At 33.8% G+C, this 17956-nt stretch overlaps 1 protein-coding gene across 14 annotated transcripts in view; it reads left to right on the forward strand.

The window, feature by feature from the left end:
• CTAGE5 (CTAGE family member 5, ER export factor) overlaps nt 1-17956 on the forward strand; it is a 96816-nt gene that overhangs the window by 69074 nt on the left and 9786 nt on the right. For 11 of the 14 annotated variants that reach the window (XM_018066279.1, XM_018066280.1, XM_018066289.1 and 8 more), the window contains 4 exons: nt 3104-3171; nt 4365-4447; nt 6066-6194; nt 9274-9432. In XM_018066279.1, coding sequence (XP_017921768.1) covers nt 3104-3171; nt 4365-4447; nt 6066-6194; nt 9274-9432 — 439 coding nt within the window. The remainder of the gene's footprint in view (nt 1-3103; nt 3172-4364; nt 4448-6065; nt 6195-9273; nt 9433-17956) is intronic. The other 3 variants (XM_018066281.1, XM_018066282.1, XM_018066293.1) reach the window with 1 other exon arrangement.

A 17956-nucleotide genomic window follows, 5' to 3' on the forward strand; every position in this document is an offset into this window, starting at 1 on the left:
ATTCTCTAAGCTTATTTACTCATCTGTAAAACAATGGGACTAGCTGAAGTAATAATCTAAAGCCCATCCTAGTTCTAAAAATTATATTAATATAATTTAGGTATCTGATTTTCTGATTTTTAATTACTTGTTACACAGTAAGAAAAAGACCATCATGAGAAATGACATGTCATTGCTGTGGAGGAACTGTATGAGGAAGTGATAACTATATAGATTTTGAGTAATGATCAGGGTGGTCTCTCTAACATGAAGAACTGTTGTTAACAGCTGGCCTTTGAAAGACTTGCCTCTCAAAGTCTTCAAGGGGAAGCGATTTGCACAGTAGGTGAATATGGGGTCCGGAGTCTGCTTGTTTTGGTTGATATCCTGGTTCTATCACCTACCACCTGTTCCTTACCTAAAGACAGATTTTATTAGTATCTATTTCAGAGTTATTGTGATGACATTAAATAAGATGATTCTGATAGCCAAGTACCTGACATATAGTAGGCATTCAGTAAATGTTAACTGTTAAATTAATCACTATTGTACTGAAGCTTGGAAGATATTTTTATTTTTAGGCATGGATGTTTCTTGGAATGGAGATTTCAGCTTAGAGTAAAAAATTAGATAAGTTGAATATCAGGATCCTTCCCAATTTTGAGCTTTTATATGCTTCTGAAATGAGGGTTCAAGTGAAGATTTGTTATTGAAATAATACGCTGGTCTTGGAAATGAATTTAGTCTTCTTCACCCCTTTCTAAATGCTCAGATGCAAATTATTTTTTAAAGATGGAGAGGAACTGATGTTTATTAATTAGTATTGCATATATTCTAGGTACTGTACTCTAAGGCATTTTACATATATTACTCAGTCCACACAATAAATGTAATTCAGGTCTTCCTGATAAGGAAACAGCCCTCGGTCATGTGATTAGAGAGTTAAGATTGGAGATTGAAACATTGACCTTTTAGATTCTAAGTCTTATAGGTTTTTTTTTTAGATTCCAAGTCTTATACTTTTTCTTTTCAATACATAGAGATTCTTGTTTAGTAAATAATGACATTGACCTTAAATTAAAACATGCAAACAATATGCCCTTCATGTCTCAAACTAAACAGATATTTTATAAAAATAATATATACTCAGTGAACAAAAGTTTATACTAGGTAGAAAAGTACAAAGAAGTAATTAGCAGTAGTACTTTAATTTATTCCATGCTTTTATAGATACATTGAGACATAAAGCACATATATATGATTAAAAAAACAAGATCACATATTAATGTTTTATAACGTATCTTAATATATCATAGATATTTTTATGAAGTTTTATATTTTCTATGAAGTTCTTCATTGTATAGACTCTTAGTTTGTGTCCACTGTTTTACTGTAATAAATAATTTCTTAATTTTAGGTGTTACTTTCTCTGTTGAGCATTTCTTTGCTCCATCCTGTTAGATTTACTCTTCCTTTAAATTGTCATAGTACTTTGTTTTTGTTTTTTTTTTTGTTGTATTCTGTGGCAAGTACTGTGGTTATTTGTATTTGTTCTTACCACAGATTTAAGCTTAGAGGGACTGTTTTGCTTTCCTTCTTAACACCTGTACCTAACAGAATCTTTTTTGCATATTGTAAGTGTTCAATATCTGAATATAAATGTTTTAGAATACAATATGGTTGGTTATTTACTAAAATTACAGTTTTGCCAACTTCTGGGTTTAAATTTTTCAAGTGTCAATCACTGTCATCAGTCTATTTTTATATTTCTTTGTTGTAGGTATGTCTTTAATATATACTATACTATAAACAGAGTAGAACTTACTTTTGACTTAACGACACATTTTTGTGCCATATGTTTAAGAGTAAATATGTTACACATTAGCAAACATTTAGAAATGATTTTAGTTCTGCATCATTAAAAGTTAAATGAATTGGTATTTTGTTAACAAAAATTGTTACAGTGGTGTTCTTTTTTGTTAGTACAAAATTGATTATATAATTCGGAAAAAGATTTACACCTGGAATCTTTTTGACATTGAGTGCTAAAATGTGGTTAAGCTATATTTTTGGTGAATATTAGCCCAGTTAAAGTCAATACTCAGGTACAGTTCAAAATTATAGACTGAGTTAATTTACCTACCTTTTGGTGACTCACATTTGCCCTGCTGCTGCTAAGTCACTTTAGTCGTGTCCGACTCTGTGCGACCCCATAGACGGCAGCCCACCAGGCTTCCCCGTCCCTGAGATTCTCCAGGCAAGAACACTGGAGTGGGTTGCCATTTCCTTCTCCAATGCATAAAAGTGAAAGTGAAGTCACTCAGTCATGTCCAACCCTCAGTGACCCCATGGACTGCAGCCTACCAGGCTCCTCCATCCATGGGATAGTGAACTGCATTAATCTGGCAGGTGTGATCTTCCACACTCCGCTGCTTCTACTCTGGAGAGTCCACAGAATAACAGGGAAACATGTAGTATTCTATGCAAGCTTAATTTTACCCACAGCTATTTGGGTTTATTGCATATTCTTGGTATAAGCTTTTTTTTCTTGTAACATATGTATCGGTACTGATTTTTATTAAATGAAAGTGTCTCTAAGTAAATGTAAAAGACTAAGGAATATATCTCTACAGTGCTGTGTACTTAATAAACATGCAGCATGCTTTGATTATATTCAGCCATTAAAAAAAATGGCCTTTACCAGCATTTTTAGACCTTTAGGGTTTCACAGAATTACAGTGATTTCTTTTCAGAGACAGTTACTTTGTCCCACTGCCAGTGTTGCCACGTATAATAATTCTGAGTCTCCATTCCTAAGCTTGGGTCCTCTTCCATTGCTCTTGTCATGTTATTTGGATATTTACAACACCAAGTAATTCTAATCCTTGACTTCACATCTAGCTGAAAGCATTTCTTGGCAAGTACATGATTAAACTCCAGCCTTAGGCTCATCTGATTGTATGAAACTCATTCCTTTTTGATATAATTTTATAAATTAAATTTTTTTACATTGAGTTTACTGAAATGCATACTTGCATACTTAAGTGATTGTATGCAATTTTTTTATATTTGTATGCAATTATATTTGTAAGCATTTATGTATGCTTATATTATTTTCCTTAAGTTGGCCGCTCGGACTGCTGAAAGAAACCTCAATGATTTAAGGAAAGAAAATGCTCACAACAGACAAAAGTAAGTATCTTAGTAGGAATATTTTAAAAACTTTACTTATGACTTTTATTCTTAGTTGTTATTTTATTAAGTAGTATAAGGATAAACAGACTTTCAGTGAACATATCTAGTAATAAAGTACACCTTAGTTCTATTAGAGTTTACTAGATTTTTTGTTTGAAACACTTGTCTTAGAGGTTACTGCAACAGAATGAAACTTTTCATAGATTTTTTTTGTAAAAAGTATAACTTAAAAAATTTTTGTTTAAACCGGGGTGGGTAGAAGGAGGTTATAAGAGATGGAGATAGAAAGGATAAATCTCTTTGACGTGGTAATTCGCAGAGTATTAACATCTTTAATGAATACATGGATAGAATGTTTATCTTTCTTTTTCCATGATTTTGTTATATTGGATGGCATTGCTTTACAATAACAAAGTGAAAGAGAGGATAAAAGAGTACATTGTTCGATTGAAGGAAAGAGTAAATGGTTTTCAATGAAGACTATAAAAGTCTTCCCATAATTTCTTGACAGAATGTACTATCAACATTATCCAGTATTAGTTTTAGTCTCTTGTCTTTTCTACTCAAAAATTAAAGCCATATGATTAAATGTTTTATTTCAGATCTAATGGTATAGAGCTAGAAATAAGATTCTTTTAAAATGTCATATTTTTCAGACAAAAGGTTTGGAAAGGAATAAAATAGTAGGATGAATTAATCAGATTCCAATTTTATGTTATGATTGAAATTGTATGGGTAACACTACAATGGAAAGCTTATATGACTCAGAGCTGGGAGCCTTGAGTTTTAACCCTGGTACTTTAATTTTGCATAAATCATTTGAACTCCTAACTTCACTTTCCTTAGTTGTAAAATAATAGGTTTGAACTCACTGACCTTGGAGGGCCCTTCATCTTTCTAAAAGTTGGATTCTGTGATATGGTATTCTTTGTAGCCTAGTTTTGAAAGAGAACAAAACAATTCCAAACCTCAACAAAACATCACTATCATGAGGCAGAAGGAACCTGTTACCCTAAAATAAATAGTGGGGGATATATAAAGGTATTTTGATCGGAATAATTTTAAGGGAACTGCTTCTTTTATGTAGATATTGCGATAATAAAAAGTAGTGTATAATAGCGGCATTTTTCTTGAAATGTGAGTGCTTCTCTTAGATAAGTAACTTAGCGATGTTTGTTCTTTATTTGCAGATTAACTGACACAGAATTTAAAATTGAACTTTTAGAAAAAGATCCTTATGCACTTGATGTTCCAAATACAGCATTTGGCAGAGGTAGTTTTTTTTTTTTTAACCCCTCATTAAAAAAATACTTATATTTTGTACATACCGTTTATATTAGTGTAAATTAACACTACTCCTTATGAATTTTTTAGATTTTGGAGTTAGGGTTCGAATCTGAGTTCTCTTGTGGTCTCCCAAGTTTCTGAGTTTTGTTCTCTAGCAATACTGTGAACAATGGCTTTCTCAGTGGCATTTTGTAGGATGATGTATGTTTAGTACCTTGAGCTCCTTGGGAAGCAAAGTGCTTGGTACATAGTAAGGTGCTCATTGTCTTTTTAGAGAGTGAATGGGTAAAGATTGTTTAAATGGAATAGCATTGTGACTGTTTATATATTAACCATTCTTTGGAATTTGCTTGAATTTCAAAAATAAGAATTAAAACAGCTGGTTTGAAATAATGTAAAACTTCATTAAAAAGGTGGGAAAACTTTATTAATCTGAGTTTTGATTGCTTTAATTACCCCCAGAAGAACCAGTTATTTGGAAGATGTATTTAATATTTCTGTCCATTCATTAGTGATTAGCATCTTTATGATCTCATACTATTCCAAATAGTTTATTACATTTTTCAAAATAATTTTGGTTGAATTGGAATTAAGCTTCTAGGGTAGTAAAAACAAACCTATCTTCTGTAGGTAGACTGCTCTTTGAATAACTGTTGAAAAGTTATAAAAATCACTTTGACAGTCCAGTTTCATTAAGTATTTCTATGTTATGAAATAGCAGATTGTTATGAATTTCAAATAGGAACAACATCTGGAGTTAAGGGAGTTATACAGAAAGAATTTTTATCTGAATCAAATGCAAAAATGTCTCAGGGTAAATAATGCTTTGATCTTTTGTTATAACTACATTTGAATATTATATAAGCTACATAATAAAATTTAGCATGTTTTGAAAAGTATTATTTTGGGTGGCATTAAAGTTTGTTTGTTTTTTGATAATGTTGATTTTGATCTTTGGAAGTATAACCATTATTTGAGAATGGTGAAGTTTGTAAAATGATCAGACTTTTGGTCATATGGTTTATAGATAAAGTGATTTATTTGATGTGTAAAACTGAGTTTTCACTGGTGATAAATCAGAAATCATTTCTGATGCTTCAGAGTATTTTGTGGGTTTTTTTTTCAGCTTTTGAAAATCTGAACTTTACTTGGGTAATTCATAGTCCAATACAGGCCCTATCTGGTCCTGATTTAAACAGAGCCCGTCTATTGGTACAACCGTCACCAGCTGAAATATCTGGAAGCATACTGCCATTCAAAACCAAACCAAACCAAACAAACTTCATGCCCCTCAAATCCTCTTATAACTCTAAAATATGGTGTCCTTTGCTTAATAGTGTATGATCATTCAAGTGTATTAGTTACCAGAAGAGTGATGTTTTTATTGACTGAAGTGTCTGTTTGGTAGATAGACTTAAACACATGGTTCTATATATAGCTCTATCCCATATTAGCTAAACCCAAGGCACGTTCAGTATTTAGGACAGAGATTAAATTTAAATTGGCAATAGAATGACCCGATGGTAACTGCTGAGATAGGATTCTAATCTATAGTGTAGGTAATTGAAACTATGAATTTAAATATGCTGTTTTAATTATTCCAGAGCATTCCCCATATGGTCCCTCACCATTGGGTCGACCTTCACCTGAAATGAGAGCTTTTCTCTCCCCTCCAACTTTGTTGGAGGGTCCACTCAGACTCTCACCTTTGCTTCCAGGGGGAGGAGGAAGAGGTATATTGTTTAAACATCTTTATTACTCTAGATTTCTTCCTTACTTTATATTTTCATCTCAACTTATCTTTAAAATGATCTTTAAAGTAAACCTTTGAAAAATACAGGCATTCCTTGCACTTACTTTGGGTTAATTTTTGTTTGGAAAAGGAACTCTGTGACATCTAATTTGAATATGTTTTTCCCTTAGAAACCTATTTCTGATGGATTACATTTTGGTCAGGGAGTTGATATATCATCTTTTAAAATCTTTTTAAAAACTGTATCCTTTGCTACATAATATATAACTTTATAAGAGTATACATGAAATACAGTAACAGTGTAACCTAGCATAAAATTGTATTTTAATTAAGCATTATTGGAATACAGAATTTTAAAAAAATCATTTTTTACTTCATTATCATGATCTTTTTATTGTAGAAAATCAGAAAGTGAAAGAGCTATTTTTATTTTTTTAAGAAATAAGAAATTCAGAAGTGCTCTCTTGTAGGCATAGTTTTGTTGGGAACCTTAAAAGAGTCCTAAATCATTTGCTAATACTTTGAGAAACTGACCCAAGATTGTGTGCTTTGTTACCCCCTTATGTGTTTTTGAGAATTTCCAGGGCCATTCAAGCCCAAGCATGAGCTATTGATCTTTCTGCAGTTACCTCATCAGCACTGATGTTACCTGTATACTTCTTTTGATCTGGAGTTTTCCTCTTTTGATCTCTCAACTATATTTTGTTTGTCAAGTTACTTTAAAACTTTTCCTTGCGTTGTGGCAAAATTCAAACGTATTTATTCCAAAATCAAGAGCTTTAGGTTTTTAGCCCTGAATTTGTGTTTATATCATGTCATATTACGCATGAACATAAGTGTTATTGAAGCCAGTCACATGAAATAGTACTACCCTTACTATCTCTGATGCTTTCTGATAACTTCTATTCAGTTCTATTCCATTTCATTAAGAAAGAATACTAGTTAAGATTAACTTCATACACCACAATGGGTTGCAGCCAAAAGTCTGAAAAACAATGCCCTAAAAGTAAGGGTATAAACTAGCTCAATTGCCAATGTGAATCACTAGAAGTTGAATGACATAAGTCAAGGATTGCTTGTAGTTAATTGAAAATTTGAAATAACAGTAAAAATTACCTTTGATTTCACCTCTCCTATTTAAATTACTTTCCTTTCTTTTTAAATAACTTTCAAGATACAGTGTGATTAGATCATTTGCAAGGATGTTTTATTGTTTGTTAGAAAAGCTACAGAAGTTTTAGGTAAGTTATCAGCAGGTCTTAAAAGAGTTGCTTTGAACTGAAAGTTTCTATGACCCACAAAAGAAGAATGACCTTCCTTTTCCTTCCTCTTATCTTTTTTTTTTTTTTTTAAAGTTTGGATGAGATACATGTTTGAGTAAGGTTGAGTGTAAGGAAACTAATTTCTTTTTAGAGTAAATTGTATGTAACTTGTGGACTGAATGAAAAACCTTGACCTTTAGCATGTTCATGTTGGCAGTTTTTCGCCTAAAATAGTCACTTGGCCTGTACTTTTTTCCTCTGGAAGTAAGCAATCAGGAGAAAGTCTTTAAATGTCTCCTTTAAAGATCCATTTTTCACTCTAGACAACCTCAGCCTAATTGACTCTTGTACATTTTTCACTGATTTAATTTTCTGCTTTCCCAGCCTTTTTTTTTTTTCCTTCTGAATAACTGACTAGAAGGATGAACAAACTAGAAGGAATAAGGAAAAGTTGACCTTCTGACATGAAAGTCAGTTGGCTTCCTGACAACAAGAGTAGATAGAACAATTTTAAAAATTACTAAAATTAAAAAAAAAAGAATGCTTATACTGATTGGTACAAGTTACCATATTACTTATCATATTACTTTTATTTCTTAAAGGAAGTACTGAAATGTGGGGAGCATTTTAGAATGATTTCTATTAAAATAACTGTTTTTTAAAGTTGTTCTTTGAAAAGTTAAATAAGCTTTTGTTTTCTGGGCAATATAATTTTGAGGAGACCTCATTTCCCCTTCAATGGCAGATGAAATATTAATTTTGTTATTTAATATTAAAACTTTTTATATTTGTGTTTTTCACTTTAATTGAGTATGGGTTATTAGTTGAGGTGCCATTCATTCTGTGGTCATAAGAAGGGAACTTTGGAATGATTCTCTTTCTTTATAAATGTCAGCATGTCAGATTTTCTTATCCAAATGAGTGTTATCTTGTTCAGAGTGTTTATTTCACAGTGCTGCTGCTTTTGAAACTCTTTATTTTAGACTTGCTTTCAGAGTTGTGAGCTCTCTTTGGAGGTGAACTTGATATATAAAAATTGCTAGAAGCCAGGAAATGGCAACCCACTCCAGTGTTCTTGCTTGGAGAATCCCAGGGTTGGCAGAGCCTGGTGGGTTGTTGTCTGTGGGGTCGCACAGAGTCGGACACGACTGAAGTGACTTAGCAGCAGAAGCCACTTAAAGCCAAATTTATTTGGCATATATAAATTTTGTAATCAGACTGGTTAAAATCATTTCTGAGGCAGAAGTCATGAAGAGTCATGCCTCTACTTACTACAATAGTAAGATGCAATTTCTTGAGTGGCTCTTAAGTTAATATGAATACATTTCTAAAAGATACTTTGAGTAGTTGCAGAATTATTAAAATAGGTATATAGCCTCTAAGATGACTCTTTTAAAGGCTTCATACCCTTTGACTATTAGCATATTAGTTTAATTAACAAAAATCTCATAATTATTACATCTGATATAGAAATCCTTTACTTTGCTATTTACTTTCTACTCTTATTTTTCAGACTTAGTATTTATAATTTCCAATTTAACCACTGACTTTATATGTAAATAATGATAGTAATAACATTTAAGAATGAGTTTTATAGGCAAGTATGTATATGACAAAATATTTCCTTTTGTTTTAGAAATGGCTTTCGTAGGATAGAATTATAGTTTAATGTGTCTTAGGAAAACTTGGTTGGAATCTGATTGTTTTGCCTTTTTGAAAAAGGCCTGGATTTTATTTGATGAGAGATCTTATAATACTTTTTTAGATAAAACAGTTGTATCTTTCTTCTTTAATTAGGCTCAAGAGGCCCAGGGAATCCTCTGGACCATCCAGTTACCAATGAAAGAGGAGAATCAAATTCTGATAGGTTAACTGATCCTCACAGAGCATCGTCTGACACTGGTTCCCTTTCACCACCCTGGGAACAAGATCGTAGGATGATGATTCCTCCATCAGGTATGGAATGAGTATAGTTAGTGTGTATATTTGAAAGGCAGCCAGTATGTGTAACATACAGGAATGAAAGAATAGAGAAGTACACGTGTGCCCTGTCTTAAGAAGAGCCATGATACATATTAGGAAACAGTAGTAACACAAATTTCCAAAGAGAATAATTAGGGATAATTATTCACATTATAGAAAACTGTCCTCCCTCCACCCCCACCATGCCATGTCTTTAGTTTTTGGTGCTCATAGAAGTGATACATGTTTATATTTATGTTAGAAAATTCGAACAATGGAGAAATGTATAAAAAATCCCCCTTGTCATCTTAAGCATGCCCCTCCCAGAATGTAGTTTTATATCTTTTAGGGAGTTCTTTTTTGATATGTTTTCATAAACATAGGTATACCCATTCCTTCATTACTGCTGTGCAGTTATGCTATTCACCTTCTTATAATTGTCTTTTTACCCTTGAACAATATATCTTAGATTAATTGTCAAGATAAATATATTTACCGGAAGACTCACAGTAGAATATTTTGAAGTAAGGCAATAACTGTTATTCCCTTATAGCCTCTATTTGCCCAAGGAACGTTATTAAAATTATTCAGTTTGCTAAACTTTTGTTTATGCACAGTGTTTCAGGGACAGACACTGTTACGTAGAGCAAGCTATGCCTGCTTTGCATAAATTAGTTACATTTAAAAAAATATACTAGTTCAGATTGCTTCTTGAGGAGTTGGAGAAGGAAGAATATTATGGTTAAAAAACCATTTAATTCCAATTAGCTTTTGCTTTGTTAGTGTGTGTGTGTGGTATGAAGTGGTAATTTCTTTGGTTTGAGGTTACTTTCTTTTGTTTGATATCATTAGAGTATCAGCTTCATGAAAACAGAGATTTGTGTCACTTTAGTTCACTGCTATATCTCCAGAACCTAGAACAATGCTGAGCCTGTAGTATTTGCCCAGTAAATATTTGTTGAATGAATGAATACCCAAATAATTCTAAGAAAGCTGAATAGTTTTCTTACTGTTTTTATATTTAGAAATATATATGCTGTGACTTTCAAACTTAAGAATCTGTTAATAGGTGGCATAGAAATCCTCCTTTCAAGGATTTTTTTCTTGAGTAGCATTCATTTTAAACTTTAGATGTGATAAAAATAAAGATGAATAATTTACAGCCCCTTTCTTAAGGAGTTTGATTTCAAGCTTTTGGTGTATATTGTATTTCTCTGTGTGTGTGTGTATGTGTGTGTGTATATATATATATATATATATATATATATATATATATGGGCTTCCCTGGTGGCTCAGAGGTTAACGCCTCTGCCTGCAATATGGGAGACCTGGGTTCAGTCCCTGGGTCAGGAAGATGCCCTAGAGAAGGAAATGGCAGCCCATTCCAGTATTCTTGCCTGGAGAATCCCATGGATGGAGGAACCTGGTGGGCTACAGTCCACGGGGTTGCAAAAGTCAGATACGACTGAGTGACTTCACTTTCATATATATATACACACACACATGTGTATGTATATTTAAAGTGTTTTGTTTGGGAGCATTAGGTCTTAGCGGGATCTTTCTTTGTGGCTCACGGACTCTCTAGTTGTGGTGCATGGGCTCAGTTGCTCCAAGGCATGTGGGATCTTAGTTCCCTGATCAAGGATCAAACTCATGTCCGCTGCATTGCAAGGTGGATTCTTAACCACTGAACCACCAGGGAAATCTCATATTTTTGTAAAGGATGTTCGTTTTGAGAATTTACAAGCTGTCAGTACCAAGAGTCCCTGTCACATAATCTGCCTCTCCCCCCAAGCGTTATCTAGTGTGGTGATGCTCAAACTTGGCTTATCATCAGAAATAATCGAGGGGACTTAAAAAAATGCAAATACCTGGGTTTCACCACATTCCCCTGCCCTTGTTTTTCTGTAAATTTCATTGAAGTATAGTTGATTTATGATGATGTCATTACACCTTCTGAACATGATCTCTGGAGGTAAGATCTGTATTTCCCAAAAAAACCTCTCTAGGAGGTTCTGAGGAATAGCTCAATTTAAAAACCACTAATTTATCCAGTGCCCTTCCTGGAGAGAAGGGAACTGAGTCCCAGAAGAGGGATTTTCCCTGACAGTCTTAGGTTAAACAGTTAGCCAGGTGAGGAGCTGAGGCTGGAACTTTTTTGGTTGAATACTTTCTGTTGATCTATCTTTAAGTTTACTGACTCTTTCCAGTTTTACTTCCATTCTGCTGTTAAGCCCATCTGGTACATTTGGGGCTTTCCTGGCGGCTTAGCGGTAAAGAATCTGCCTGCCAATACAGGATACATGGATTTGATCTCTGGGTCGGGAAGATCCCCTGGAGAAGGAAGTGACAACCCACTCCAGCATTCTTGCTTGGGAAATCCCGTGGTCCAAGGGGCCTGGCAGGCTACAGTCCACAGGATCACAAAGAGTTGGACACGATTGAGCAGCTAACCAACCCCATGGACTGTAGCCTCTGTCCAGAATTCTGCAGGTGAAAAAGTATTTGGATTGGAAATTAAGAAATTTGATCACTGATCTTCACTCTTTAATCTTTTTATGTGATTTTTGAAATTTGTTTTATCTCTTTGGACCTCAGTCCTTTTATACAATGAGAGAGATGAACTGAGTGATCTGTGTAATCTGTTTATCTGAGTAATAGAACATTTAGTTCAGTATTAATAGTTAATGTTGAGATATTCTAGATAATGTTCAATCTAGTTGATAGAGCAAATAATAAAATATACAATGTTAGTAAAACCGAAGACTATTTACAGCATTCTTTTCGAAATCCAATTGTGAACACGCCTTTTTCATTTTAAAAACTTAATTGAGGGACTTCCTGTTCTAGGTTAGTAAAACCGAAGACTATTTACAGCATTCTTTTTGAAATCCAATTGTGAACACACCTTTTTCATTTTAAAAACTTAATTGAGGGACTTCCTGTTCTAGGTCAAGCTACCTTTTAATCAAACTGGTAAATGTTGACAGCAGTAAGTTATGTAATACCTAGCGCAACCACTAAGAAGTCTTCTTAAAGAGATATACTGAGGAATGCTTTGGATCAGGTAAATTGTCATCGGAATAGACCTGCTTTTCAAGCCCCAAGGAAACATTTCCCAAGATAGATCATATCCTGGGTCATGAAACAACATTTAACAAATCTAAAAGAATTGAAATCATATTGTGTGTTCTCTGATTATAGTGGAATCAAACTAGGTTGAATTATTGATACATGCAACAATTTGAATAGATCTTAGATGGTTAAGAATCTGCCTGCAACGCAGGAGAGCCGGGTTGGATCCCTGGCATGGGAAGTCCCCTGTAGAAGGGAATGGCTACCCACTCCAGTATTCTTGCCTGGAAGCTCCATTAACAGAGGAGCCTGGAGGGCTACAGTCCATGGGGTCTCAAAGAGACAGACAAAACTGAGTGACTAACATAAAACCATAATGTTGACTGAAAAAAATATCTCAGAAGGTCAGATAATATATGATTTCATGTATATAACATCCTTGAAATGACAAAATTATAGAACTAGAAAACAGATTAGTGGATGCAGTGAGTTAGGGATGGTAGAGGGAGGAGAGTGGATGTGATTAAAGGGAAGCCTGAGAGAGATCCTTTTGGTAATGGAATAGTTCTGTATCTTGAATGTGGTGGTGGTTTCATAAATCTATTCATGATAAAATCTATCCATGGCAAGAACTATAGACGTTAGTAATATGTGGTGGCTCAGATGGTAAAGCATCTGTCTACAATGCGGGAGACCTGGGTTCCATCCCTGGGTCGGGAAGATCCACTGGAGAAGGAAATGACAATCCACTTCAGTTCTATTGCCTGGAAAATCCCATCGACAGAGGAGCCTGGTAGGCTACAGTCCATGAGGTCGCAAAGAGTCGGACACGACTGAGCAACTTCACTTTCACTTTCCTTTCCTGTTATTACATTGAACTATAGTTATGAAAAATGTAAACATTTGGGGAAACTGGGTAAAGGGTATGCAGGAACTTTCTGCATTATTTTTGCAGCTCCCTGGGAATCTTTATTTTAAAGTCAACAGTTAAAAAAAAAAACTTATCTGGATACAGTGCATATAAAGTGAAAGTATTTTTATGCATATAACCTGATGATTGTTTCAAAATTTGAGCACACCTGTAAGCCAGCATTCAGGTTAAGAAACCATTTTCAGTTTATTTTTGTTCATCTTATGAATTTAGATAGGAATATCACATCATAAGTAATCAGAGTTAAAATTTTAACAAGAAGATGTCCTGTAATTAACAAACCCATTATAAATTCTTAATAAGTATTTAACTGCAACACGAATTTCATCAGTGTTCCTTACCTTGCTCAGTGTTTTATTCTGTAAGAAGTACAACTTTATTCTGTGAGGATCTCATCCTTGAAGTTCAGGAGTAGAAAAGCAAAAACATCAAAATGCTTTTTGAAGCCTCTCTGAATCACAACAGCTGACATTTGATTGACAAAGCAAGTCACATGGCAGAATTTGGAATCATTGGGCAGGATAGGTATTCTGCCTCTTAAGGACAAGGATACAAGGAAAGGTAAATAGTTGAGGTCATGAACAGAATCTAGGCAGAGGGATTATATTAATACTATTGTGATGTATTTTCACTTATTATATAACTAGTTTTTAAAAATATATTTAGGTAATATAATTTTAAAATTTTAAAATTACTTTTTGGAAGAAAGAAATATATGGTTTTTCTGTTAAGTTCTTCCTAAGTAATTGTCTTGTTTTCTTTGTAGTTGCTCTTATTTACAAAGCTGTGCATAGTAAGCAATCTTGACAAGTTTTTAGAAAGTCTTAAAATATGATCTGACTCCCGCATGTGTGCGTGCTGAGTCACTCAGTCATGTCCGATTATTTGCAATGCCATGGACTGTAACCCACCAGGATCCTCTGTCCATGGAATTTTCTAGGTGAGAATACTGTAGTGGGTTGCCATTTGCTATTCCGGTGGATTTTCCCAACCTAGGGATTGAACCCATATCTTCTGCATCTCCTGCTCCCACATTTAGTAGTTATTAATACATTTTGAGAGACATGCTTATTAAAATGTTCTTATGATTTTTGTAAACTGTAGTTAGTAACTGTGTGTTTCTACGGTACTAGTAACATAATTGAAATAAGAAAAGAAATGCTAAAATTTAAATGATAGCTTTTTGACTGTCAGGGTATGAATCTGCAGGATTCTTGGCTTTTAGTCTTTTAACTGATCCTTGAGAATTACATCTTTAAGTAATTTATAGTACAGGTATTAATCACAGTAATGATTCATCATATGTACATGGTTATATTCATGAATCTAACAAGACAGATAGCAATTGTATCTAAGTTCATGTAAATATTTTGGTAAAATTTTAAATTAAGAAAATAAAACCACAGATACTTTGATGAAACAAAGTTTCAGTTTTTATCATTTTTTTTTTTTCCACTCTTTGGTATTCTTAATCTCTCAGTGCCCCTCTTGATCTTTCAGTGCTCCAGCTTCAGGGTCCTTTTATTCCTCTATGTTGCCTCACAATTTCTTTTTCCGGGAATAGAGAAGTAGCAGAGAAGAATGAGAATCTTAATTCTCAGCAGATCTTGTGCTACTCGAGAGATATGCATTAATAGTGAATTATATAATTTTTCCTCCTTGTACTTTTCTGAGCTTTAGCAAAGAGCAGGGAATATGTTTGTATGTATGTATTCCATTTTTTCTTTTGCCAGTGCTTATCTTTAACTGATTTAGATAATATATTTTATGTAAGGGGTAGCAAAGAGACTTAGCTGCTATTTCTTGGTGGTTTTATCATGAATTAAGTGTGGTCTTCAGTGTTGCATGTTTAAAAACTTGCTTTTTATCTCTCTTTTTTTAAAGAGCTAAACAGAACACATATACAGACAACTTGAAGAGGACAGTTCTAAATTTTACCTTGAGAGAGAAAAGCAGGCTAAACAGATCAGAACAATTGGGAGAGCTTTATCAGAACAGTTTGGAGAATACAGGCATAGATTTTTACATTACTGGCTGTGATCTGTAGATGTTTGTGTAGACCATTGCCCTGCACTGCAAACCTTCTTTCAGATAAGATGCATTTGATAGAATTATAGTTTGTCTTCAGTTAGGTTCACTTTGATTTCCCTGCTGAGATTTTGGAGTTTTCATAAGCTGAAAAAGTGTACTAAAATCCATAGTGATGCTTTTCTACTCTTAAAGGATGAGATTTACTTTAAAGTTATTTCCAAATTTTGAGGCTCTCACTTTTTGGGGAGTATATATTTCTTGTGGCACTTCAACTTTCTTGTGTAATGATCCTTTTTAAATTCTAATGATTAGCATTTGGTTGCTAACTTACTGGTGTATGTAGTTATATAAACTTGAAAAATCTATGTTTAATTTTGCAGTCTTCCTGAAGAGAGTAGATAGAGGAAAGATTAAGATATGGGGACAAATGTAAACAATTTTTGAAAAAATTTGCTTTTAATAAAAATGAGAGATGAGGTGGTAATTGGATGGAGCAATGTTTTTGTTTTTAAAGATAGAAAACATTACAACATGTTTATTTGCTGATGGGAATAATCTAAGATCAGAGGAGAAATTGATGATGTATGGGAGAGGGTATAAAAGTACACAAAAAGAGTGGGATCCAGAGGGTAATTAAGAAATTAGATAGTGTTTGAATAACTTTGTAAAAGGAAGGCGGAGCAACTGGGTACAGATATAGAGGCTGGGTGAGGGTAAGTGAGTGTATTTAGTTGCATCAAGTTCCTTGATGTGTAAGATCATTAACTTGGGATAGGAGAGAAAGGGAGGGGATTGTCAGAGATTTGGAGGGAGAAAAAGGTACATAGTAGCCATTTAGGAGAGTGAAAGAATTTACATGTCAGTGAAATGTGGTATGATTACAGGGCAATGTTGAGTATCCAGTTGAAGTTTATGATCATAGATTTGAAAGAGACCAGCTAAGAGTCTGACGCAACTGAGCGACTTCCCTTTCACTTTTCAATTTCATGCATTGGAGAAGGAAGTGGCAACCCACTCCAGTGTTCTTGCCTGGAGAATCCCAGGGACGGGGGAGCCTGGTGGGCTGCCGTCTATGGGGTCGCACAGAGTCAGACACGACTGAAGTGACTTAGCAGCAGCAGCAGTCAATACTATAGGCTTCCCAGGTATCGCTAGTGGTAAAGAATCTGCCTGCCAATACAGGAGATTCACGGGACATGAGTTCGACCCCTTTGTTAGGAAGATTCCCTGGAGGAAGAAATGGCAACTGGTTCCATTTGAAAATCCCATGGACAGAGGAACCTGGGCTACAGTCCATGCAGTTGCATAGAGTTGTATGTGACTAAGCATACAAGTCAATACTATATTTTAATATAGTTTGTAATTATAAAAAATTTAATTTATCATTACATCTACTTTGGGATGCTTACTTTGTGCCATATGTTAAGAGCTTTATATTAATCATTCTAACACTCTTAAATTTATTATTCCCATGTTACAGGTAAAGAAAAAAAAAACAAGAAGTTAAAAAATAGCATAATCCTATCACCTGCCAGAATTTACATATTAATATTTGTTTCATATACATATACATATGTGTGTGTGTATATGTGTAGCTGTGTGTCAGAGAAAGAGAATGGGTAAATAAAACAAATATAATCAGCACACTGTATGAGTTGAAGTCTATTCTGTTTCCTTCACAGCAGGTGGACTGTTTACCCTCTGAGCCACCAGGGAAAGTCTTCTGTTTCCTTTCCCAAGGTCAACCTTCTTTCCCAGAGACAATTACTCATCAGTTTAATATTTGTCAATTTATAGTCTAAATATGATTTTTTTAAAATTTCTATTTTATCAAGTTTTTGTCAGCATGTTCCTGATTTTCCATTTTAATAAAAAATTTATTATTAAATTGCTGTATTTAAGTATATGAATATACCACAATATATTTATCCAGTCTTATCCATTTTCCTCTGATGAACATTCAGGGTGTTTTCAGTGTTTCACCATTATTAACAGTGCTGAAGTTAACACTTGATTTTTGCACATATGTTCTTTAGAGATGAGTCCAAGTTATGAAATTGCTGGGAAGTAAGATACACATAGTTTCAGTTTTAATAGATGTTGCCCTTGGTCTTCAAGAGTGGTTATGTGTGAAGTATTTGAGAGTAGCTGTTTCTTCAATACCTGATGTAAAACTTTTAAAAAGTATTTCCAGCCATATGAGTTAAATTTTTTCTCATTTTTCTTTGATTGATTTTTTTACAGTTCCTTCATTATTAGTGAGCTTGAGCCTCTTTTTATGTTTATTGGTCATTTGTATTTACTTCTGTAGATTGCCTGATCCATTTCTCTTTTGCTTAATAGGAATTCTTAGTATCCTTTGGATGCTAATCTTTTATCTTTTATAAATATTTTTTTGGTTTATTGTTATGTATGTTATTGTTATATATAAAAAACCAAAAGTTTTCTATTTTTTTAAGAGAAGTTAATCCATTTTTATTT

This window comes from Capra hircus, chromosome 21 (assembly GCF_001704415.2).
Source record: "Capra hircus breed San Clemente chromosome 21, ASM170441v1, whole genome shotgun sequence".
NCBI classification, from domain to species: domain Eukaryota; kingdom Metazoa; phylum Chordata; class Mammalia; order Artiodactyla; family Bovidae; genus Capra; species Capra hircus.